The sequence below is a fragment of the Sphaeramia orbicularis genome, chromosome 16 (genome assembly GCF_902148855.1).
Source record: "Sphaeramia orbicularis chromosome 16, fSphaOr1.1, whole genome shotgun sequence".
Taxonomy (NCBI): domain Eukaryota; kingdom Metazoa; phylum Chordata; class Actinopteri; order Kurtiformes; family Apogonidae; genus Sphaeramia; species Sphaeramia orbicularis.
The window spans coordinates 36673919-36701232 of NC_043972.1; the positions used below are offsets into that span (position 1 = coordinate 36673919).

A 27314-nucleotide genomic window follows, 5' to 3' on the forward strand; every position below is an offset into this window, starting at 1 on the left:
CTGTGCTGTGCCTCCAGGAGAACTGTCTACTCCCCTCATGAACTCTGCTGGTACCTGATGAAATATTGCGTCGCTGGTCCCTCTGTATATCGCAGTGTAAAATGCTTTCAAACACTCTGATTATATGCGCTATCCTTCCATAATCTGCATAACGTATGGAATGTATTTCTGTAATGTGTTTAGGCTCGCAGATTAATCATAAAACCGCAGTGAAAAAGTCACTAGGGGAGGCAACAGTACCCCTGCCTCATGATAGATGGTGCCAGTGAGTCACAGATTCATGCGCTTATAATCTTCTTCGTTCTTTTTTATACATTTTAATTCACCTCATCAAAAATGGAGGATTACATTTCTGAGCTGAGAATGGATGGATTTCATGTACAAATAAAGGTAAGACCATAAACTTTTTTTATTTTTAGTTTGAAATGGCTCTTTTTGAAGGTTTCCTGTTGAGTTCCTGCCAGTCTACCTATGCTGACTTGATGCACAGCCCATATACCCAGGCTATTCCTTTTGCTCACTCTCTCTATTCCAGTTTCTCAGGCCACCATATATTTGTAGATCTGGCTCTGAAAGAGTCAGTGCCTCCCCAGCCATGAACCCCACTGCACGTCACTGTTCTGGAGTCACAGCTAAATTACTGTTTCAACTGTTAAAGTCTCCCAAGTTGTCTCTGTGGCCCACCCTTTTACAAAAACACATGTGGAAGTTTAAAGTAAATACAGCAGTAGGTTAATCCACATGATGACAGCCTGCAAAACTACACCATGGGCGGCTGAGGAGATTCAGTCTTTGGTGGCCGACGTAAAAATTCAGCATGAGTTTGATGGGACAACACACAAGAAGCAAGTTTATCAGCAACTCTCTGAGCAGACGACACGGAAGTAACATGCCGCATCACTATGATGTCCAGGTACTGTAAAGTGGGTAGTATTCTGTAAAGGAAACGGTCTCCAGGAATATTACCTGGTACCCGAGCCGAGCCTAGCCGAGTCGGGTCATGGTGGTTCCACGTAGTGGAAATGCAGCATTAGATTAAACTATGTTAAGTTTTTGATGCAGAGGTGAAAGTGGACACGACTACAGATATCCACACAAACTTTGGTGATGATTGATCACTGTTCTAGGGCATTAAGCGACTTCAATCTTTTTTTACATTAAGTGTTTTAGAATGTTCCTCTTCTTCTGCTGCTGTTGGAGCAAAATAGCGGCCACAACCACTTGATCTTCCTTTTCTTTGTTTTGCACCTGTAGAAGTTTCAGTGTTGTGAGCATTATTACCATCTTGAATGCAACAATCATGACACGGGACTTTTAGTACACGGCCACTGTTTATATACCGATCTAAATATTCTGAAACAGCATAAGATCTTCCTACCAGCCCCTGGAGAGCACCGTGAGTTTCACATAGGAGTGCCGTACATTCACCTTATGACAAAAAAAATTCATGAAGTGGCCGTAGGTCTGATGTAGGAAGGTCCCAAGGCACACTTACGAAGAACGTAACAAATGTACGACACAAAATCACACATTTTCTGATGGAGGCCTCAAGTTGATCTTGCGTTTTGAACGGCAGCTGTACCAGCTTCATAAGACGGCCGTAAGAAACTACTGATCCCTCCACAAATGTCTACAAATGCCAGATCTCATACCAACCGGGAGATTCGTACGAACTCATCGTTCGTAAGAGGCATTGTGACTGAGGTTTTAACAGACTTGTTGAAGATGGGAAGTTATTCCTTTCTTAAATCTAAGATCAAGGGTTGAATCCATTAAAATGAATATCCTGCCAAGGGTACTGTACCTCTTTCAGACATTACTTGTGAAGGTGACAAACTAACACTTTGTTGAGTGGGATAAGCTCATATCTAGGTATATATGGAACGGCAGGAAACTAAGGATTAAGTATAGAACTCTACAGCTCAAAAAGGAATATGGGGGCTTTTCATGTTTATTAGTACTACTATGCTGCCCAACTACAACCTCTTATATGCTGTTGTAATCCTGGGTACTTTGCCTGGTGGAAGGAACTTGAATTGGCTATATCTTGGATCCTACTCCAAGCTATAGTATCAGATGATGTACTAACCAAGCACCTCCTAGACAGAGTGAATCCATTTATTAAATTATCTTTGAAGATCTGAAAGCAGAAGTTGTGAAACATACAGACAACGGCAAAATTATTGAGGTGGTTTTCTTTTGACATCAATCTGAATGATAAAAGATTTAGGATGTGGGCAAAATGCTTATTGCACTCTGATACACAAGGGGTCATTGAAGACTTCCAGGCCATGTAGGAAGAATCCAGTCTGGAACACCAGGATTTGTACAGATTCCTCCAAATGTGCCCCCATTTTGAAGTACTTAAAAAAGATGTACACTTACAGGAGCACATGATAAAAACTATTTATATCCGCTTGTAAATCTGACTGCAACACCAAAACAATATCTATGATAAGAAATTGTTTCTCAAGTAGAAAATCAGGAAAGTCATTTTACATTAAGGAGAAATGGGAGAGGGAGGGTGGTGACATTCTTTCTAAGGATGAGTGTATACTGTTTGTCACGTACAGTGGAAAACTACAAGTTCTTTGACTTGGAGAGAATTTTGAAGGAAGTTGGTTCATTTCTTTATCACCACCCCCCCCCCCCCCCCCTCAAATAAAACATCACAGCAGCATTAACACAGACTGTTGGAGACAATATCAGGCCAATGATGTAAATCATCACCATATATTCTGGCTGCTTGTTGCGAGGGCTTATTTTCAAAGTTTGACCCTTGTTTGGCCTAGCCCAGCACAGAATAAACCCCTCCTGGGCTAAGTTCAAGCACCAGTTTTGGCCCACAGTATAAAATGGGCTATTGTAGCCTATGTTGAACTACCTGAACATTCAAAATGCTCAAAACATAACATATGTATTGAGTTGGTATATGAGTTACTTCAAAACTTAAGAAGACTTCTACATTCATCATATTTGGTCTTAGCTAAAATGTCTGCCTTATATATGGCTGAAACCCCCTCAGAATTAGATAATATGCATATATTATTATTAAACTGTATATTATGTTCTGAATCCTTACTTGTATAGCTGTAACCTCACTGAGATAAATGATTATCCCGTATTGCCATTGATTTGAACAAATGCATTAAATGAATGTGATCTTACTGACTTTGGTCTGCTTACTGTTTGTTCTGCTTTCTTAGAATAACTGTCTGCCTGATATTCGGCTGAAAATCACCCCCCCACAGTGAGAAAATATGGGTAAATTCCATGAAATTTCCATGATCCAGATTTCCATGAAATTTTCAGGAAATGTTGATACTGGCACAAGGAACAAATGATTACATTTTGGTGGTTATCGGGTGGGTGGGGGGGGCCCAATCTGTCGTGGGGGGGGCCCAATCTGTCTTGGCGGAGGTCTGCGCTCTCCGAGTGCTTTTCTTGTTCTAAAATGCATTCAAAAATTTTATTAAAAAATGGGGCATTTAATTACAAAATGTGGTGTTGTTACACAATGAGGTGAAAAAGTATTACATTATTACATATCGCATTGTTATTACACAATGCAACGCTACATGCGTCACTAACACGCAGTCGCCATGTCAGTTGACAGGATCGGAAGCCCCATCTTACTGTTTGTTCTGCTTTATTAGAATAACTGTCTGCCTGACATTCGGCTGAAAATCACACCCCCACAGTGGGAAAATATGGGTAAATTATACATTTCCTGAATCCTTAGAGTCATGCCAGTATTGCAGTGTTTGTATTTTGTATCTCTGATGCTTCCTGATGCCACAGGACTAAAAGAAAAGAGATGATTTAGGTGAAAATGGTAGGAAAAATTGTGTGACTAAAAATTTGAAGAGCTCCAGTGTCTACTGTACTTGTCAAAAATATTCACAAAAGAGCTCGAATGAACGCCCAGAGTGTCCCCTTTAAAATGATACCAAACAAATTACTATAAAACATTGAAACATGTCCTTAATCAGGGCCAATACCAAGATAGGCACCAATGTCAAAAATGCATTTTTTCAATGGGGGTGGGGGACTTTAACAGTTGAAAACAGTAATTTAGCTGTGACTCCAGAAAGGTTATCATACCAAAATGTTGACTACAGACATGTATCTTTTCAAAAAGTATAAGTAACCTTTGCCACCTTGAGTGGTACCGACATCTCATCTGGCCCATGGACTATACTGCTGCCCTCTTTTTCTAGTACATTCAAGAAATTAACTGCAGCTAAACTTCTAAGACTTTAGAACAAATACCTCAGAACATAAGAAAAACAAAAACAAAACAAACACATCTATTAAATCTGACAGCGTTGCAGAGGAGGTGCAGAGGCCTCTTCTATAAAGCCAGACTTATTTCAGTTAGTCCATCAAGTGATTCATTTCTGTAAAGCAAATTCATCTAGTTTCCCTGCACAAGCTTTTAGAGTAAATGAGCTTGAACTATGTTGAACAATCTTTAAAGTAGTGCTTCAAAAACTTTTTCAGCTTTAGACCAAAAAAGCAATTTTAAGTCCAGTCACAACCCAAGTTTAATTGTCTCATTAATTGCTATAATGTCTACGTTTTTACTGACTCTTCCCCCATCAAAATGATTTATCTGGTTTCTTTCGCAACGTTTCTGTGCTGTTACATTTATTCTGCTTAACTTTTTTACCTCCATGCATCTTTACATTGTTTTTGCAATTTTCATCCTGTTGCATCATTTTTGTCTTGTATCTGTTTCCTCGATTTTGTCTTGATATGTCATTCTTACCCTGTTGCATCTTTTACATTGTTTTCTTCTTGTTGCTTCTTGTTTTGTCTTAAATCAAAAGCCTCTTCTCTGACTTCATATGGCTTTGGTGAAATCAACTCGTAACGGCCCTTCTCCTCTTTTTCAGTCAGAGGAAGAAATTCATAAACAGCTCTAGAAAAATTTCAGAGACCACTGTAATTTCCTCTGAAATCAACATGTCTGCATGTATGACAACCATTCCATTCCTGTGTCTGTTGAATTCCAACACAAGTACACCTTATTCTACTTAAGAAACACCTGATCCATGTCTTATTTAAGAAGGAGAAGTAAAAACCACTTCTGTGCCATCACTATCTTCTTACAATAGGCAAAAACAGTGCTATTAGTACCACAAAAGTAACTGGAATCACAAAATAACTATTGAAAACTGCTGAACTTCTGCTCTGACAATGTTCCCAAACTCTGAGGACTGGTTTTTCTATCAGGACAATGCTCCTTGGCTCAGCTAGGTCAATAAAAGTGGGGATGATGGACCACCAGATGAAGACCCTGTCATGGCCAGTCCAATCTCCAGACCTGAACCCACTTTGAAAACTTCTGGAGGGTCACAAACCATGGAACATTGCTGAGCTTCTTGAATTTCTCTGCCAGGAGCTGCATAAAGTCATCCTGCAGTAATGGAGGAGAGCCAAGACACGTGAAAGCTGTCATTGAAAATTAGGGTTATTCCACCAAATACTGATGTCTGAATTTTTCCCAAGTTACAACATTAGTATTGTGTTGTTTAGAAATGAATATGAACTTGTATTCTTTTCATTATTTGACATCTGCATCTTTTTGTTATTTTGACCATGTGTCGTGTACAGATATACATATACAGATATCAATACAATGTTTTTATTTGGAATTTGGGAGAAATGCTATTGGTAGTTTAGAGAAAAAACCAAAAATGTTCATTTTACTCAAACACAGATTACAGATTTCTTTATTGTCTTTTGACAGCACAGTGTACATACAGCACAGAGTACATCAAATGAGATTTCAATCGATGATTAGAGACATTGGGCCACTGCAACTGGTGCGCCGCCACTGAACCCTTTTCTTCGAAATTTGCAGTGAAGAACACAAGATAATGCAAAGCACAAATATAAGACATCATACAGTTTACACACAGTACACGTGGACACATGCTGGTATTTTTTCATGGATTTGAAAGGAATTTGGGGGATAGGATGGGAAAAAAACATACCTATAAAAGGGAAAATCAGAGAAAGTGATAATTTTGCAGGGGTCTCTTATTTTTTTCAGAGCTGTATAATATTATTATGTTTTTTTGCTCTGACACTTGGAAACCTGATTAAAAAAAAAGCTCCTCAGCTCATTTTTTATCCTGGGAAATGCACCTTTAAAGAACCAAATTGTCTTGACCGAATAAACCTGGCCTCTGATCTCCTACAAAAGCCACTCATTGAGAGTGCAGTTGTTATAATGATGAACTCCTCTCTATCTGCAGGATCCTGTGAAGGAAGTACTTGAAGCTTTAGATATTACTTTCACTTTCACATTGTGACATTGCCATCACCGTCATGCTGGAGACTGGTGTCAGCGTTACAGCTTTTGTTATTGTCCGCAGCCTGAGAGGACGCTGCAGAGACTAAATGACCAATGAGAGCGAAGGACAAGAGCAGTGATACTACTGATAATAACGCCACTATCAGTCCTACTTATCTCCATGATTCCTTATTGATTCCCTTACTGGCACTTGAACCGTTTTCTGTTTGGAGAAAAAGTGCATCCGATCATTCTACTGACACTCAAACAGTCCTGTTGTTGTCTGTTGCTGTGAAATGAAGTCACACTTTGTACCATTTCTTCATCTCCACCATGACTCCTTCTTGTTGCACGTTTCCATGTCACTGCTTTCCAATGCCAACTGTCACAACAACATGGCGGCATCAATAAAAGGAACTGATAAGCTTGGAGGCATATGATTCCAGAAGATCAGACAATTTGGACCTGGTTGTTCCATCTCTAATGAGCACACAGAAGAGGATTGGCTCTGGGTCCCTGATGAGACAGATAGTGGAGGATAAACGTGTGTATACAACACTGGTGTACATGCTAACAGATAGACACACTTTGACGTACATTTGTGATTATTGTGTAATAGAGTTTGATTGCTTTTCAGTTTTCATCTCTTAGTGTTTTATGGAGCAGTTTGTGTACCAAAGAGAGGAGAATGGAAAGTACAGATTGCACAAATCTACCAGGCAGATTGGACTGTGGGGACGTTCATGATCACCAAAGTAAACTCAGATGGTGCAATATCTTGTTGCCAAACCATTGATGATCAGCCACACTGGATTAGAAAGGCAAACATTTGACAGTGGCTTCACTGGAGCATGCAGGTGGGCCTTTATTTAGCGTTACATGAACAAAGTTCCCTCGGTCACCTTTTTTTTCTGGCAGTAAAACTGGTTGGGGCTAAAAGCTATGACTCAGCACTGATCAGCACGGTGTGTTCGTGTGTGGATTTGTGTGTTTGTCAGGAGTTATTTGTATTCACTTCGTCAGTAAAGCAGCTGCAACAATATCACTTCCACACCACACACACACCAGATGCCCACTCTGTTGCTTCAACAGACTGTCATCTGTTTTTTTTTTTTTTTTTTTTTTTTGGTATATGTCCCATTTATTATTTTATTCTTGGCACCTTACTCCCACAGCAACTCTCAGCTCTCTTCACAAGGTTTTGTTATTCAAACCAAACTAATTAAACAGAGGAAGAGTACTTAGAGTTTATTTCCGTGTCCATTTTAATGACTTTTAGGCTAAATTTTGTGGTTGAGCATCACCATAAATTCACCTCATCTGAGTTTTCTGTTTTGCACATGATTCAAAGCTTGGTCTATCAACCAACACAAACGGTACACACACACACACACACATCCCAGCTGCTTTCCTGTCACAGCCTTGTTGTGGGTCAAATTGTAGGTTTTTTTAAATTAATGTCAGGACGTCGAAGGTATTCTTTTTTTCCCTTTGCTATTTTTGAAAAACTTTTTTCTCGCACCATGACTCACAATCCTGCATAATGTGCTGTGTGGTCCTAACTCTGTCACACATCTGTCACATCCAGTATCTGCTTCACTCCAAATGAGGAAGAGAAAAGTTGGGATTATACATTAAAGGGCAAGCTGCCAGTGAGACAGAGCCTTGTTTTCTCCACAAAACAAAAAGCTGAAATTATTTACTTGAAGGAGCAGCAGAGTTTAACTACATAGTTCCTCTTTGAACACATCTGCTAAACTCTGCAGCAGTGTTATAGGCAGAGGGACAGGCCTCGATAAATCAACCAGCAGGGACAAATTTAATTTCGAGGAGAAATATTGCTCCTTGGGAGGAGAGATACTAAAGCCTTTAGGGACCAGAGGAAGTTGAGAGACAAAGTGAGAAAGTGTGTTAACAAGGACACTGCAGCCATGGAGGACAGAGAAAACTGCACCAGCCTGCAGGAGTTCACAGAGGAGCTGACACCTGGAGAGAACAAGTCCATCCTTGAACACAGCAACAGGGGTTTCTGAGTAGCTGTGACAGACAGAGAGGAATTTAATGTGTCCAGAGGAAGATGGATGGGCTCAGAAACTGTACATATTTAAATACATGTGAGTTCTTTCACAATATGGTTGTTCTTGTACCACTGCCATCAGACAGTCCAACACCTTAGTCTCATGACTGATCGACAACAACTGATTATTTTAATTCATTTTTCTCTGTGCTTGTATCTGCAGACCTTTTAAAGAGCAATTAATCTTTATTCAGATTTTGAAAGTTCTTCTCTTCTGTAATTTCCCAGTTTGGGATAAATGAAGTACATCTGTCTATGTATGTATGTATGTATGTATGTATGTATGTATGTATGTATGTATCTATCTATCTATCTATCTATCTATCTGTCTGTCTGTCTGTCTGTCTGTCTGTCTGTCTGTCTATCTATCTATCTATTTAGCAGGGGAACTACAGTACGACTAAAGCCGCTAAATTAAATGTAGAGGTCTTCATCTGTATGTAAAAATAAATGTAAAAAAAAAAGACTAAATGTACATATTACAAACTGTCTGTCATCGAAAATACATTGATGCATGAATATCTATATATGCATGAGGTTTGCTTATTTTCATATGTATAAATGCTTACATCTGACATGCTGATCTCTGTTTTTAGGGCTTAATATATATTATAACTACTGTCAGATAAATTCAGTGGCTTATTATAAGACCGAACTGTAGAAGCATAACGTAACATGAATCTGAAAGAAAAGTACCTTTGAATTAAAATACACTACCTGAATACATTTATTTAATTTCTACCACTCCACTGACAATATATATGTTAATAGACAGATGATGAGAATAATTTAGGGGTGTAAATGTAACATGACACTCTAATGGGACCATTTGGCACAATGAGGAGCTGCATAATGAGAGCACTTAAAGTATATTTTGCTGGTAATACTTTTGTCCTTTTTCCTTCTGACATCCACAGCCTCAGATGATATTATATTAGAATTTTCTCAAGTTATGGTGAATAAACTCATCATTTTGTGTTAAATCAAGGCATTGCCCTTTTGCAGGACCTTAAATGAACTATGTTTACAGTTTGACATCAGTATTTTTCTATATTTGCATAAGTACAGACACAAACAGACTTGTTGTCTCTTGCAAATTGCAGAAGCTGTGAGGCTAAAGTCTGGTCAAATGCTTTTGCTCTACAATCTCCTTTTGCACTCTACACTACACCAGAGGATTAAAAATAGTGAATTGACGGCTTCCATGCTGTGGACTGTTTTGTGTCTAATCAGGCTCTCAGGGACTGAGGCAGGGTATTCAGTGTTTGAGGAGTCAGACTATTCTCCTGATGCTTATTGGCTTTTTGGCCTCCATCTGCGCCAACATCGTACTCACTGTGCTCTGTAAGTATAAACACTGACTTACAGCCTCCTGTGCTTCCTGCCCTGCAGTCTGTGAATGTGTGGTTAGTATATCTGCCTGTCTGTCTCTCTGTCTGTTAGCCTCACTCAATTTCTCATTCTTACTGATTATTCTCTCTTTATTTCAGCTCAGTGTGCTTTTGGACAACTATAATTGGCAATAAAAAAGATAAAGCGCTCTCTCCAGTCCAGTGAGGGTCATGTAATAGAAAAAGCACAAAAGTCCATAATTGTGAAATATTTCTCCTGCAGGGCCAACAGTCTCTGGCAGCTCAGGCTGATAATGTGCTTGTGAAGACACTTTCTCATTTAAAACAAACACCAGTGGGGCTGTACGTGCCTGATCTATTACCACTGCCGCCCTTCTTCCTCGCTCCCCTTTTCTGCTCATACACATTCACACACACCCAACAAAGCTTTTGGAACATAATTCTGTATCTGTGAATGATGGCTTGCATATGTTGCAACAAGAAATAAAAATATATATCCATGACACATAAAAAAAAGCTAATATAACTCTTCTGTTTGAACAAGCACAAGTACATATTCACATATTCAGAGCAGTTACATGTCAAATATCTCAATATTACAGTCGGTCAATTATTACCTTTGAGGGTCAGTTAGGCTGTAAAAAGATTTTCACTGAAGTAAAGAAGACGTGATGTTATTTCACTTTGTAATAGGATATTACACGCACTGTAAAACAAGGTAAACACGTTGCAGATTTTAACATTGAGTTCCACTTGTAAATATCATTTTAAAATCTGTGTCAAGGCAGTGATATAATGTTACTTTTGATAAAATACCATCAGCCTTATGGTGATTGGAATGTTTTGCTCTGTGGTAATACTTCTTAAAGTTGCAAACTCATTCTATGAGATGTTTATATCAGTTTGACGTATTGACAGTATGTCATAATGAAAGCCTCAAAAATGAGTTTGCCTCACAAAAACTTCTTAAAGTGGGAACATAGCAATGTAAACGGGAAATGTAGAAAAATATCAGGCAATGAAACTGCAGTAAGTTCGTATTATAAATTATAATTTCTTAGAGCCGCAAGGGAGCTCATATAAACTCAATTATCCCAGCAATAGCTACAATAAAATCTTACAGAGATTCACAGTCTGCACTATAGTACAACATTAGGCTACAGAAGAAGGAAGTTCAACAAAACACTATGGAAACTGTACATTTGTTTTGTTTTATTCCTATCTATATTTCAATCGGTCTATCTATGTATCTATCAATGTATCTATGTATCTATGTATCTATCTATGTATCTATCTATCTATCTATCTATCTATCTATCTATCTATCTATCTATCTATCTATCTATCTATCTATCTATCTATCTATCTATCTATCTATCTATCTATCTATCTATCTATCTATCTATCTATCTATCTATCTGTGGTTTTTGTAACATATTTCACCTTTTATATCTTTTCCTGTTTTGTCTTGTTCTTTCTCGCCAACAGTCATTAAGAGTGAATCAGTATTGGGAGTGTCCTAATGGGAGGTTTCATGTTGTGTTACTATTTCAGCAGTGACAAACTAGATTAGCTGATGAGCAATGTGTGCAAAGATGAGGAACAGACTGACATCTTTGCCAGGCAAGGTCACTCTATCTTCCCTTACCCTCTGCAGAAACATAGTTTCACATCAGACATCATGGCATAAGTCATATTTCAAATACCAAGAGGAAAAAAAAAATCACATGAGGAAAATCAAACAAGTAATTGGGGGATAAAAACAGAACCTGGCTTTGCTTTGGAACTAATTAAGAGCTTGTTTAATATGGAGAGTGAAAATTGTGATAAAATAACAAGTCCGTAAACACTGACAGGAACTTGTTAAACCTTTACACGTCCATGTTCCATCAACACAGACATTAAGTTAATTTTTGCTGATTGAAGTGTGTGCAAATCTAGTTTGGATGTTATTACAGTAAATATGCTGTTGTTTTTGTGTGCAGGGAGCCGGAGAACTTTCACCTTTAATACCGACTGCATGTGCTCCATTTGGTCATGCCTGTGTCCTGCTTGTTACCAAGCAACAAGGCCAGAGAAACTCATTTGCAGGCGAAATATAAGGCAGCAGGTATTCGGTTGAATCTCCTGGTGCCTGATAATGAAAATGAAAAAAAGAAAACATTTTCACAGTTTCAGGGCTTTTGGGTTTTTTGGGGGGTTTTTTAGAGATGGATGGACAACGCAACACTGCAATATAAAAGTATGATAACGTTTGAAGATATAATCATACTCTTCTTCACTCATTTTTCATGTTGTTGCTGCTGCTGCTGGTGATGATGTTGAATAAAATGTCCAGAACTTAGAACATCAAAGTCAGATCAGAATCAAAACTACAAGTATGAAAAAAATGACTAATATTTAATAACATAAAAATCTTGTACACACACTGCTTCATTTTGTGTCAAACCCCCAGATAAACGTGAGCTACAAATTTCATCAATATTAAGTTTGGTGAGGCCATTTTTTTTTTTTTTTTTTTTTTTTTTTTTTTTTTTTTTTTTTACATTTATCTAAAATGTTCAAAGTTGTTCTTTATATAGCTCACCATATCTATTCCACTAGCTGCTCTCTCTTGTGTCACAGATATCAAGATCAGTGGAGCTCAACTGTACATAGAACGCAGTCAGACAGCATGGAGAAGACTATGGACATGATTTGTTATTCCTTGTGATCAGTTTTACAAATGTATCCATAATGAGTTCCCTCTCCGTAGAAATACGGCAACAGGAGTATCTGCAAACAATACGCAAGCGCATAATTAGATTAGCCTCAGTGAGAAAGAACATAAAACATGTATGTTCTTTGTCCCTACCATACAGGCATTGTAAATCTGCACACTGTGTTGAAATACTGCTGCTAAGCAACAGAATAAGACAGGACTGTGGATATAGTGTTAAAAAAAACCTTCCATTTAATTGTGGCCATATAAATATATATTTTGTTATTATTAATATGTTTCATCCAGATGACAGTGACTCTGAAAATAATCATCACCACTACTCGGAAGTTCTTTGAGATTTACATGTCTTTTTATGAGTGCCCAAGAAGACACACCATTAGGCTACATAGGAACTAGTTTTTCACAGACATGCACACACATAAATTTACCATGTTTGTGTTTGCTCACAGATAATCTCTTAAAGTTCAGTCATGTGTTCTTGTGTACTCTTGGACATGTGGAAATTAATTGTGAGAGTAATGTGATGCTTGTAGATGCATTTATATATTTGTATACTTTGGCCATTGACTTTGGGTAATCTCTAATTTCAACAAACGTTCTTGAATTGTATTGAATTGAATTGAATTGAATTGAATTGAATTGAATTGAATTGAATTGAATTGAATTGAATTGAACTGAATTGAATGAATTGAATTGAATTGAACTGAATTGAATTGATTAAACGTGCCAATACTAAAGAAGAAAGAGTAAAAACAAAATAAAACTTATAATTTAATAACTTTATGCCTTTTCAGATTCCTTCTGAGACCCTTGTGTTAGAAAATTGTGACGAATTCCTGTCACAGAGCAAGTTCTCTGCAGCTCTTGGAGACATAAAATTTATTACCACTAGATAGCGCTGTTTTTTCTAATCCACTTACTCAATGACATCACTGCCAAAAAACTCCGCCTACTTCTGTGAACTATCCAATCAGAGTTTGTGTTGTTGTGTTGTCGTTCGAGTGGGGACAGCGGAACAGAACAACCCAGAGACAGGCTATCTGCTAGAAAACACACAACAAGGTAAAATTTGGATGCTCGTTGCCTTATTTAATTGTTCTTTTACAAATATTTGCGTAGATATCATATATCCTGGTTAATAATGCAACTCGGTTTCCTGATTTGAAACATTAGAAAGGCTTAAAATAATGGAGGCCTAATGTCAGCGCTCAAGTGAAGCCTAGCGGTAGGTTAGCCGTTAGCAACGAGCTAGCATGACATATTGAAATTGGACAATAAATATAACAAAATATTACGTACACCACTGATTTAAACATAGTTTTCTTCCTAATGAGATTTGCACTTTGCATTTTCAACGCTTCCTTTGAGACTTTCTCGAAAGTTCATTATAAGATGTTAAGTTTATTAGCTTTATGTTAGCTTGACAGGTTAGCGGGACAACATGATAATAAACGTGTCCTAATGTTTGCATATTTGAACCTCAATCTACAGCTTCTGTGCCTACGGAAACGTCTTTCGTCGCTTACAATTTAAGACCGTAAAGCAGTGGTACTATGTACTGTTGTCGTTTTCCACGCATGCAAGGGAAATGGTAGATTGGGTATGTTAGTCAGTGTATAACTATTTTACTTGCCTTTTCCTTACTGCCAGCTCTGAAATTTGAGTATAAGGGTACATTTTACGGCACAGACATTCATTATATTATGGAATTGACCCAAACTACCCCTCTGACGAAGGAAAAAGACAGGGGCGCAACTATGTTTTATGTACATTTTTATCTAGGCTAATATCTGCCAATCCTTTCTAAGTGTGTTTAAGCCGATACACCCTTTAAGATGTGGAAATGTGGGGTAGAATCAGAGTGCCTAATACCAATATATCAATCATTTAAATTATACCCCATCAGTGTTTTGAAGTAATCCAGAATGAACTAGTTGTGGACAATTTTGGTTCAAGAAAATGCACTTCTTGCACATCATTTTGACCTGTATTTTCCTGACCCAAACATACAAACTGAACAATGCACAGTACTTTTCCTTGTTTAGTGTCACTGAATCCAAAGTATCACCACATACAAAGTCCTTTTAAAATACAGCTTCTTGCAGTTTTGTAATTGCACAAACTTTTGATTGTGATTGGATTAATTGTGCAGCTCTATATATTAGGCTACCAAGTGATGCTCTTTCCTCGTGTTTAAGTTAGTGTGGCTTGTAAGGCTGCAACTATCAATCACAGACCTGATCAGTCTGATTATTTTCTTAAATGTTTATCTCTATCAAAGTCAAAAAGGAAAGGAAAAGGCCCCACAAAATGTCTTTAAAAAAGTGATATCTCTATATCTTTCGTTGATTCTTTTGCAAGGCAGCAGAGGGGTATTCATTATATAGAGGTAAATCATTATAAAGATTTGAAACACAATTGATTGTCACTGATGGCACAATTTATTGATGACCAGAATGGTTGCAGATTATAATTAGTAATTATTTGACAAGTTGTTTCAGCTTTAATGAATTATTGATGAATTATTAAGGAGCTATAATCTATTTAATCTTTTGTGCACAGCATCCCAACACAAATGTTGTTACGTGGTATGTGTGGAAACATTGGGATTTTTGGTATTTCTAGCTGCATACAGTAGAATTACTTTGATCATAGATTAATGATTATTTAGTGTGTAAGATTACAGTATTTCTCCCTTGCTTTTGGAGATTTTATTTTTGATCTCTAGAGAGCTCATATTTTATAGTCATGTAGCTTTAAAACAATAGAAATCTGTTGGTACGTCTGTTTAAACCAAACAAACCAGCTCTAAAGAAACCACCTGGCAGCTCTGAGGTTCATTAAATCTCCCACTTCAGAAGTGTCTTATGTTGATATTCAGAGCTATTTGATATCCATTTTGAGGAATCAGAATGAAAGGAAAGACAAATAAATCACTTAAGGTTGAGACTGCTGAAGTTAATGCTACTTAGTGAGTTGAAGGTATGACATACAGCAGCGGCCAAAATCATGTGGAATTGTTGTTTTTTAAGTCTCCCTGTGCCAAGGAGCTTATATGTCTCCGTGTTTTTGTCTATTAGTGTAGGGCATGAGTCAAAGACAATCCCATTATGTTTTTTCTAGGGCGTTAGAGACTATGGGGCCTTGGCTGAGGTATATGCTCTTGTAGTGTCCCTCGGATTCATTGAAGTCCTTGAAGTGCTTTAAACCAGAAGTACCCTATAACAGTACAAACACCAATATTGCATTAATAATAAAAAAAATAAAGCAGATGTACTTGGCATAAAATAGATGGAATAATGAGACACAGGCAAGTTTTTTCTGCTGCACATAATTTATTAAAGTTATACTGGAATGAACTGAGAATAAGGCAGAGCAACAGCAGTGTGGTCATTATCTAAGGCCATTACTGGGTTACAAAATCATTATCACAATGACTGTTGGTGTCCCTCTGTGCTTTGGGATTCTTTTGTTTCATTAGTAGAACTGTGTTCATTATATTTTATTTATATTTTTGTTATCATGTCAGGAGTCCCCAGTGTAGATTTATGCCGCATGTTTTATTCCAAACAGGTCAATATATTTCTACAGCTGTCTCTCACTGACATGCAGCCAGTTTTATCCTCCCTGTAAATTGACTAGAAATGCATTGATGGATCCAGTCCAACCCTACATGATGCATGAGTAGACTTTTAAATATGCCTGACGTTGAAACAAGTACTGTTTCTGAAATAATGTGGAGGTTAGAAGGTTACGTACAGTTTGATTAAATGTATTCAAACTCAGTGTTAGGCTGAGATTTGTGGATACATTATATTCCTTCTGTTGGTTTAGTTTGTCCAATTATTATTGCTTTGAAGTATTTTATCACATTCTCAGAGGGTCAACATTTTATACACATGCTTCATTGTGCTTTTTAACAGCCTGGAAGCAGAAATTGATGTCATGACTTTAGAAACTTTAGACCGGCTAAATGTCATTATTGGAGTTGTCTGAGCGTGTACCTGTGGCTGTATTTTAAGGTTAATTGGTACAAGCAATAGTACACAGATATAAACACCCTGGGACCACATAGCCATCAAATCATTCAGGAAGGAGACTTTTACGGACTCCCAGAGGTTTTTCTGCAACAGGTTGAAAAGCATCCTGCGACAACAGTGTGAGAAGGTAGCTAGTATAAAAGTATCTCCATACACAATAAATACAGTGTTGTAAAAGTCAGAGTGTTCTCCAAGGAAGAAGCTGAGACCTCTGGTAAAAAAAACCAAACAAACATAAGACTAACATTTGCAAATGTTCTCTGGTGTCGTACAGAGGAAGAAGGTTGAGGCTCATAACCCACAGAACACTGCCCCAACTGTGCATCATAACAGTGGCATCATCACATTGTGGGGTTATTTACTGCAAATGTATTTAGTTCAGTTCATAAAACAAAGGAGCATGAGGTTGATATTTTGAAACAGCATTTATAGATGTCAAGGTGGAAACTAAAGCTTGGACTTGAACTATTGAGCAGGACAATGATCCTAAGCAAAATGGAAACATGTAACAACGTGTAGACTTTGGAAAGGCCATCACGAAGTCCCAACCCTAATGCAAAAGAATATCTGTGATCTGAACTGAAAAACCAGGTTCATCCAGGCTCGAACACGTTACTTGGTTACATGAAGGTTCTGCAGGAGGAACAGTGTTGTGAAGCTTGTGGAAGGCTGCTGCAAGAGTTAGATGTACATTTACATTTACATTTATGCATTTGGCCGACACTTTTTTCCAAAGCGACTTACAGGGGAAAACCAGTCAGATCAATCAATCAATCAATCAATCAGTCAAATTTTATGATTCAAGTTACACAATTTAAAAGTAGTGCATTGCCACCAAATATTAACATAGTTGATAGGTTTTGGCATTTGAGAATGTAATAAAGAAAAGTCAGTTCCACTATTCTGAACTAACAGATGGAATACATGGACATGAAATGTGGTGAAAAATTGAGCTTGAATCCATTTAGCTGAGCTGTATGTGAAATTCTGACCTCAGAGCTGTAGTTCAGAAGTAGAACTTCTTTTAATGTTGAGCATTTTAAAAAGTCTAATTACATTCTGTATCCAGGCCTGGATTGTATCCATCTGTGTACTTCTTGTGAATTTAAAGGGATGATAAAACTGGCTCTGTTTCAGGGACAGAGGGATGTAGCAGTATCTGGTCTGTTCTGTATATCAGTTGCATAATTGGGAAAAACTGAGCTTGAATGCCGTTGGCCAAGGTGTATTCAAACTTCTCGACCTCAACTGTACAGTGCAGGTTAATTTGTTTGGCTGCACCAAATGCCAGCTCATCTGTTCATGTTGCCTGGTAATATGCACTTGAGACCTGCTTGGTGGTGATCCAGTGGGACAACATATGGGTGATGTGCATGTTTGCATCTAAATGCATCAGACTGGAAATAATAGGACACAGGGAATCTTTGTAGGGCTTCTTCACTAAATGCAATGAATAAAAACTAATCAGACTTATCTTGGCACAGCAGTGGCTATCCAGACTTCATTGCATTAATTTTAAGAAATGTCCTCAGGTAATAAAAAATTAGTCTAATGCAGCTGTGTAGCTGTTGTAAAACTAAACTTCCCTTGTGTCCCAAGATCCCAAGTTGACTAGGATTAAAATTTTAAGATATCCCATAAAAGTTAATTCAGCATCTCCTTACACTGGTGTTCTTTGTAAATTAATGCACTCTTGTAATGTATGACCACACTCTGATGTCCAGCTGTGTTATTTTCAGTGTTTTCCTAATATAGCCTGTGGGTTACAGATTGAGTCGCATGCCAAAATAAAAAAGTGAGAAGAGATTGTACATGAGGGAATGGTACTGGTGTGTTTTGTTTTGTTTTTTTGTGCTAGGACACATCTTCTTGAGTCCAGATATCTGCTTGAGGCTAAGGCCAGTCTCTGTCACTGCTTAGGTAATTATTCTAGTGTTGCCCTCAGCAACAGTGTTCCTATGCTGGTAATGAGTTTAGATGAATATACATGCCCTGCTCCACATTCATTACACTTGTTGCCCACATTGCTGCTACTCAGAGCAGCATCTCTTCTGGTATCTGAGGAGCTCTCCTGGTAATTTTTGGGTTAAGTGCCTAGGTCAAGAGCACTTACTTGATAGATGATAAATGAAGAGGGACTATCAGTGATGTACTTTCTGCAGCCTGCAAGTGACTGGCAAATGTATGAAGGACACGCCAAAAGACCTACATGCCGTCGAGTCCTAGTATTCATTAATAGATCGCTGTGATAATATTAATATTTACAAAAGATTGAGACACGGTGCCTTGAGCATTTTCCACGATGATAATGAAGTGCAAATGTGATAAAAGACTTATATTCTTGATATTTTTTAATCAGACTTGTAACTACCAGCACCAACAAGATGGTGTGATCTCTCCAGTTTGTGTGTCTATCCATCTGTCTGTCAGCAGGATTAACCATCGCACTGATTTTCATGTAACTAGTTGGAAGGGTAGGGGTGGGCCAAGGACAAAACCCTTAAATTATCTGTAATGGCTGAGTACAAACCGTAGACTCGCTTAATTATTTCAGTACTTGAGACGGTCGTAGCAGCATGCCTTTTACCAAACCTCTTGCAGGGTTTATTTTAATAGATGCTCTACTGATGTGTTGATTTATATATATATATATATATATATATATATATATATATATATATATATATATATATATATATATATATATATATATATATATGTAAAGATACACTGTTGCCCTGTTTAATTAAGTGAGATGAAACAAGGAGGTGAAAAAGCTCAATTCTGCTTAGAGTCTCATTAGTCACCCAGATATATTGATAAAGGTGCTGCATTAAATAAAATATAATCTTTATTTCACACTATGTAGTCAAAGATGCACAGGGTAGAATTGTTTTTCCTCTTTCTTTGGAGAACAGTGATGAGCCCCAGGCTAACTTAGATCTGAGAGTGGAAACAGTCAGTTAAAGGTCTAGTGTGTAAGATTTAGGGGTATTATAGAGGATCCAAAAGCAGGAATGATGGGAGGGACTCACCCTCTATGGAGTCCACAATACTTCTGCTGTGTTTCTACATCACCTCCAAACAAATGTTCTCACATTCTTTATTTATTTATTTTTGCAGTCACTGTAGGGGAGTCCAGTTGTTTGCAATCTTTCAACTTTACCATATTTAATTAAATGTTGCACATGCAGCCTGTTAATTTGAAACATAGTACCTGAACTGCACAAACTGGTACCAATGAGTAAAACATGGGTCAGGATTTGTGATAATAATAATATTGCATAACGAGAAGGGGAGCGGGACCGTTGTCTTTGCTCTCTGAATGCCCTTCTACTTTCTACATGAGTCAGCTGCTCTTAGTGCAGCATGTTGGTTTAACCTGCTCGCCGTGTCTTCGTCTGCTGTGTTCCCTGGTGTCAGATGGAGGTGGAGCAGCTCCTGTCTCTGTCAGGCTCTGCACTGGCCCAGGCTGTCAGCTCTCTGCTGGAGACCCCAGGCCTCTACGTCTTTTCTGACATCCTGGAGCTGCCTAATGTCAGAGAGGTGAGCGCTCACTCTTACACTTTGATAAATTATTTGACCTACTAAGACCATGTGTGCGTGGGAAAAAAAAACAAAAACTTTATGTGTATCACATTAACATAACTATTAATGCATCCAAGACACATAGCGAATCTCATCACTCACATTAGTCTGGTAACAATTAGTATATAATCAAGCTTATTGAAATTATTTGAGCTAGCTGCAGTTATTCAGCGTAAGTGTGAACATTTAACAGAAATGGTGTATTTTTAATCATTTCCACATCGTCATCTATCGTGTGAGATTAGACTAGTTAGACTAGCACTCTTTTCTTTCAGTCCACCTCTCATGGTGCTTAACTTCTATGGGTACCTGTCATTTTCTGTCATTTCTTTGTATATTTCTATAATAGGCTTTCACATTATTTATTGCAAATCTGCCCTCTGCTATCAGTGTTGGCAAGAAGGTAAACAGAAATACAGTTTTTATAGATGTGTTCTAGTGTTCACTGCCAATAAATGGCCCCTCTTCTTCATAACGTACTTTTTCTGCATAAAGAAATTATACTAGTGGCATAGAATGAACAGAAAATCGAATTTAACTGTTAACTACAATTATTGGGATGACATTTGATGGTCACTTAAAATTTACCTTGCCATGACAGCCCTAACCCAGACTTCACTCAGAGAAAGTTTACAGTATTACCAAAACATATTGCTTAACCTGGACCATTTTATCATATGCACAAGTGGAAGTGGCATTCTTTTCACAAGTGACGTCTTGAAAATCACAACCCACATTCTAATCAACACCTGTATTTATAGAATTCCTGGGTGCGATGTTACTGTCCTTCAAAAAAGCATTACCAACATATTACGTATATAGTGCATCGAAGACTAGGGCCCATGTTAGTGCAGAAAATGAGCACAGGCTGGTCAAAATTTCATCTGTAGCTGTCGGAAATCCACGTCATCATTATTTTTCAACTCTGTATCTGAAGCAACGTCACTCATAGGAGTAGTCATTCTCATTATTGAATCCAGGTGTAGAAAGCTTCATAAATGACTGCCAAGTCCTGAGATAGTATGAGTTATACTTTTTATTTTTTTAGTGCTAGTTGAACTCTTAGTGGAGACCTAGAACTGACTCTAAATTACTCAATAAATTGAGGCCTGGGTGTCAATTTAGGAAAAAGTCTCAGATACACAGTTCTACATTTTATTCAGTCTCCTGCTTCTTACTCACAGCAAGACGCCTCCTTCGAGGTGCTCACTGTGCATAGATAATATGCACTTGCACAGTTTTTAAGTAGAGAGTCTCATTACTTGTGTTTTCTGCTCTGTCCTTTCCTCTTCCCCTCTAAACCACAGCTGGAGAATGGCCCTCATGCACCAGTGTACCAGCTCCTCAACCTTTTTGCCTATGGAACCTACTGCGACTACAAAGGTATTGCAGTGGCAGCACAGTGTAAATAAGTAATAGGGCAGCCCTGAAACTCTTTTATTATGAGCTGCATTTCTTTGCTCTGAGGCGGGCATCTTGAAACAGAGGCTTTAAACATGCTCACCTGAGACACTACAGGGAGGTAATATACAGACACAAGCACCGGAGGTACTTTTATCTTTCTGGGGGAACTTTTCATCAAGTGTTCTCATTGGCCGATAACTGCCTGTGTCGAAATGAACTATTAACTAATGTTCTACAGCTGGATTTGGGCAGCATGTGGGAGCTTCAACAAAAAGAGGAATGTTAATTATGTCTAATTTTATGCTGAATATCAACCAATAGCCTGGAAAAAGAGTGTAGCCTACTTTATTGTTCCCTTCCTTTTTGAGTCACGCCGTCTGGGAGCACATTTACTTTCATAGAGCTGAGTAGCGAAGCCCGTAGAGGAGCTGTCAGAGCCGCTGTCTCGAGGGAGGGGGGTGTGAGTCCTGTCACCAGGGGAACATGGCAGCAGGAGACACAGTCACTGGAGACTGTCGTCTTCTGACTCTGTTCTATGACTGCTTAAACAGCAACACACTCACCTGCGTGTCTCTGTGTAACATTTCACTTGAAAGTGTTAAGCGCCGCCACAGTAAATGTGCAGCTGTTTGACGCACAGCAAAATGACACTTACACACTGGTCCCATATGTATTTCACAGTGTGCCTCTTTTCTTTTGTTTGTGCCTGTTGTAGAGAGAGCGGCCTCTCTACCTGAATTGACCCCTGCGCAGAGAAACAAACTCCGCCACCTGTCCATCATCAGCCTGGCATCTAACCTCAAGGTATTGTTTCACATGAGAAATATTCAGAGTTTTTGGTCATAAAAATGGCAAGAGGCTTCCTTTCTGCTGCTACTTTATAGGGGGCATTCATGTGATGTCCCAGTAGGTGGAAGTCACTCTGGATACACCCACTGAGCAGCACAAAGACTACTTACTGAGTGGCACCTTTCAACTTGAATGCAACAAAAAATACACTTTGAAAAGGGAAAGAGTTGATGTGTGTGTGTGTATGTGGAAACACACCTCCTTGGTCTGTCAAGTAGCTAAAATTACCCTCACATTTTCATTTCAGTTTAAGACTTTGTACAAACGCTGCTTTATGTACTAGTGAGCTAACAGCTAGCAGCCAAATACCTACACACTTAGTAGCAGCTGCACATAAAACACTGCTGTTTGCTAGGACTTAAAGATCCTGTGTGTAAGATTTAGGAGGATCTGACTGCAGAAACAAAATATAATGTAAATAAAGTAGTGTGCCATGTTGTTATGTTCAGAACAGACTTCCTCTAGTTTCCATTTTATGGCAGGTGGCATCCATTGTTTGAGTTATTATCCCCTTAATCAAAAAGAAAAACCCCAAATGGACAGCAGTCCTTCAATACCAAACCTTCAAACTAAACACAAGTGTAGTACTGTATGTGAAACATTTGTTATTCATGGTGTTTATTGAATGTATAAAAAAAGTATGACAAAGCGTCAAGGCTTTTGCATGCTTCAGGCTTTGCTTGTATATTTGCTTGGCATTGGAGTCAGACACATAGCCTATAAATGTCAGCAAACGTGACTCCTGGCCACATTAACAACACTCAGATCTCTGCACACAACATATCTAATTTATCTGATTCACTTATATTTCAGTGCAACTGTTGACATTTAATTTTTTATTGTGGTTTTTATGTATTTTATTTATTCTGTTATATTTTACTGCGTGCGGCTGCTATTATTTCTACTTTCCCACCAGGGATTAATTAAGTCAATTAACTATCATAATTTAAAGGGACCACTGGTTCTTTAAGTGATATGGATCATTGTTGAGTCCATCTGCCTGTGATTTTAGTAGATGATGTTGCAGCATGTCCACTCAGTCCCAACTGAGGGATGTATTCTCCAGTGGGAAAGTGACATCAGTGTTAATGTATGAGCAGTGATCATTTGAAGATCATGCATTGGGAATGTTTTAAAATGAAAGATGATGTTTACATTTTTTCCCCTAAACGTTCTGTAACCTTCCAAAAGTCAAGTGAAGGAACAGTAACTCCTTTTGACAAGACAAGGACATATTTGGCATAAGAAGCACCAAGCCTCATGTTTCTCAGGGAAACACCACCAGCACAGCTACTTCTGCTTGTGTCGTTTCTTACTCATTCCTGCTTCTTCGTCATAAAGTTTTCAGTGTTCTTTTTAAAGCATCTCTCATTTACACTCTCTAACCATAATGCACCTCTTCTAATGCCCTTTTCTTTCTCTGTTCCTGATAAATAATTGATTCATTACTCTCACTAGCTCTGGCTGCTCTTTTTTTTTTTTTTTAAGTTAATCTCACTTTCCACTACCATTACTCCCTTCACTTGTGCCCTCTTGATATGTCATCACATTCCCTGCGTGTTGGCTTGAACTCTCTAATTGCCAAGTGAAAGGATTGTTAAATTTCAAGTTCTGCTTCTTATCTTTCTCTTCAGTGACATTTAGGCAAATGAGCAATTTAACTGTTCACATTTTTGTCATTTTCTCTCGAGTCAGTAAAGTGGAATCAAATTTGACTCCGCCTGTTGTGCTGAGGTTAATAAATGTAGGATATGGAGAATAAACTGTGCATGTTCCTTATGCCCCTCAGTGCCTGCCGTACTCACTGCTCCTGCAGCAGCTGGAGCTGAAGAATGTGCGGGAGCTGGAGGACCTGCTGATCGAAGCCGTTTACTGTGACATCATCCAGGGCAAACTAGACCAGAGGAACCAGCAGGTGGAGGTGGACTGCAGCGTGGGTCGAGACCTAGGCCCCAACGAGCTCCCAAACATAATCAACACACTGCAGGAGTGGTCAGTATCCCCCCATGTCTCTGTGTACACACTTTAGATTTATTTCTCAATTACCTGTTTTCAAACTCTGCTTTCCTCCATGTCTTGTCTTCTTTTCCTCTTAGGTGTACGGGCTGTGAGGCAGTGCTGTGTGGTATTGAGGAGCAGGTCTCAAGGGCAAACCAATACAGAGAGAGCCAGCTGAAGGTCAAAGTTCAGGTGGAAACAGAGGTTAGTGTTTCAGCCTACAATCTCCCCCTGAGAAAATCCAGTAAATGTGACTCTCCTCCCACCTTCAGCGCCTTGTTTTTCAGCTTGGAGCTACTTGTGGTATTTGGTTCCTCCCTCGCCACATTATTTCCTTGTTTCTTCAATCTTTCATTTTAAATCTCTCCCTCAGGTTTCAAACCTACAGAAAACGTTAAAGGCCAGCGCCGCTTCCCCATCATCAGGCCCCTCCCCTGCTGGAGCCGCCTCCAATCAGGACGCAGACCAGCCTGCCGAGCCCCGAGACCCCGCATCCTCTCAGGAACCACGACAGCCAGGCAAAAAGAGCTCAAAGGTGAAAGGGTGAGTAACATCACCCTTTGTGCACTGTGAATAAGCTCTGAGCATTGTGGATGCTGTGGCTTCAGTATAAATGGAACCATCGTGAGTTTGCATCAAAATGACTTTCATTTCAGAAATCCAGCACATAAAATATGTTTGGCCGTGTAGAATAATTTACTGAAATGATGTTTTATTCAGAATTGTTGGCGCACTCACTAAATCAAGTCTGTGTGTTGTTTTTTTAAGCAAGAAAAACTATTTATTTCACAAAATTGAAACAAAAAGCTGCATTTGGAGGTTTTTTCCATTAAGTTTCTCTCAGGGCTGCTCCTTCTTTTGTTCTGTAAAGCACTTTGTAAGTTTAGTTTTTCAAAGATGCTTCATAAATTTGAATTTACCTAGTTACAGCAGAGAGCTATAGAGACACTTCTTCAAATACTGAATTAAAGCCATTAGTCCGGTGTTCTTTTAGAGAGCGAAGTTAATTCAACAGAGAGCTGCTGCGCTTCCATTTTTTCTATAAACATTAGGAAGCCAGCTGCTAGTGTAAGTGGTTGGTCTGTGTGTGAGCGTGTGTGTGCATTTGCATGAAGAAGCTTTATTATCAGATGTACATCAGTGTTCTGCAGCAGTACTTTAACCCTGCTATCAGGGACGCTTTTTTTTTCCCTGTTCTGCCTCCATCCGGCACAATTACCAATGGCTAATTTCACATCTGTCCCATATTGTAAAATGTCAGTGGATACACAAATGCCCCGCGTGCTCTCTTCCTCAAAGAACTGCTACCCCCTCCAGTGATCAGAAGAGATGCTTTGAGTGTCTGCTGTTTATGTTGCTCCTGCCACACAGAAAGCGGCGATTATTTTTCTGGCTGCCTGTCGCATTTTGAAGCATACAGCTCTATAATTTTCATCACTCAGTGCAGCACTTCATTCAAATGAAGATCCACTTAATGTTTTGAAATCCAAATTAATGATAGCTTAACCTCAATCCTCAAATTAAAATCAGTTTTGACACCATTCCTTTTATAAAGCTATTTAAAGAATGGGACTGATTGTGCAGCGGTTATTATTAGAAATAGGTTCTTGCAAACAGTTTTTAATTTGCAGAAATGGAAAACCCACTAAAATCGACTGCAAATGCAGAAATGCTGATGTTAGATATTTTAAAGCAAACACTTGCACTGAGGTTGCATCAGTAATGTGCTTGTTCAGTAGAGCAAGTGGAAAGTAAACGTGTGTAACATGCAAGATTAGTACAAATCATCCCATAAATCCTAATTAAATTCGTCTGTTGATGTCCCCTCAGGCTGCGCGGCAGTGGGAAAATCTGGTCCAAGTCTAACTGAAGACAAAGACAGCCGTGCTGATGGACTCTCACACTGGATGACAGACACGTGGAGTTGTTTAGAGACAAACAATGGATACACAAAACAAGATGACCAGTTTTCACTGCACAACAAAAAACCAGGAAACTCCATGGGAACTTTTCTTGTCAACAAATTTCACCTTGATGGATTCAGAGACACACACTGGCTGATGGAAATTACTTTTGACATCCACTCTTGCAGTTTGTAGCCTTACAGGCAGACTGTTATTGTATGCACACACACCAGTTGTAACCCATATACACAAGAGAGTCAGTTCTTTGACCTGAAACAAGATCAGTGTCATTGACTTGTGTGTAACTCCATTGGTTTAAAAAAAATGTTCTTTTGATTTAGATTAATTCTATGTTGCTTTGTAATATTTTTTTCTCTGCTGAGTTGAGACCTGTATGAAATATAAAGTGTCGGGAAATAAAAGGAAGCCCTGTACTTACCCCGACCGTCTCATTAATGTCACTGTCACTTCTTTTATTAAATGCACTTCAGAGTGCATCTCTGGAGGGTGCACTGCTAAATGTTAACTCGCAGAAGGGGGCTACCCGTTAGGAGGTCAAGCCATTAATTAGGGCATGTCCCCAAAGAGACTAATGTATTATAGAGCTGAGGCTTCCCCTGTGCACAGCCAGCGTGGCTACACCCACATCCCCAATCACACACTCACACCAAGCGCATTCATATTTCATTCAAGTATGTTTTGCCCAAAGCTTCTATTTCAATGTCAAAATTGCCTGTTGAAATTGCCTGCCACCCTCCCTCATATTTCCATCAAGCAGCCAAAATTGCCTTCATTTACCCACCCTGTCCACTTCTCACTTTTTTTATTCAGTTTCCTCTAAATTCTCACTCATTCCGCTTGACATTAATGGTTGCAATTAGCTGACCAGCAGTAAAAGTGGTAGACAAAGGAGTTATGATTCTGATCTATGTAACTTGGCATCTTTTTTTTATATTTTTTAAACCCCTTCCCTCCCTCCTTCTAACCAATATCTCCCTGTTTTCCTTCCACCTCTATAAATAGTGGTGTTAATTTCAGTCAGTGTGATTGAACTCGAGTGCTTCACAGTTTTTTAC

At 38.6% G+C, this 27314-nt stretch overlaps 1 protein-coding gene across 1 annotated transcript; it reads left to right on the forward strand.

Moving 5' to 3' along the window:
* The first annotated feature begins 13430 nt into the window (after positions 1-13430).
* cops7a (COP9 constitutive photomorphogenic homolog subunit 7A) lies at positions 13431-26682 on the forward strand. Its single transcript, XM_030157694.1, has 8 exons — positions 13431-13517; positions 19919-20041; positions 21391-21466; positions 22203-22291; positions 24126-24328; positions 24433-24538; positions 24708-24877; positions 26165-26682. Exons 2-8 carry the CDS (start codon positions 19919-19921, stop codon positions 26202-26204), a joined length of 807 nt encoding a protein of 268 aa, XP_030013554.1. The 5' UTR covers positions 13431-13517; the 3' UTR covers positions 26205-26682.
* Positions 26683-27314: the final 632 nt, after the last annotated feature.

Coding starts and splice junctions, on each gene's coding strand:
- cops7a (XM_030157694.1), top strand. CDS start 19,919: ATGGAGGTGGAGCAGCTCCTGTCTCTGTCAGGCTCTGCACTGGCCCAG. Junction 20,042..21,390: donor AGCTGCCTAATGTCAGAGAG/GTGAGCGCTCAC, acceptor TCTAAACCACAG/CTGGAGAATGGCCCTCATGC. Junction 24,878..26,164: donor AAGAGCTCAAAGGTGAAAGG/GTGAGTAACATC, acceptor ATGTCCCCTCAG/GCTGCGCGGCAGTGGGAAAA.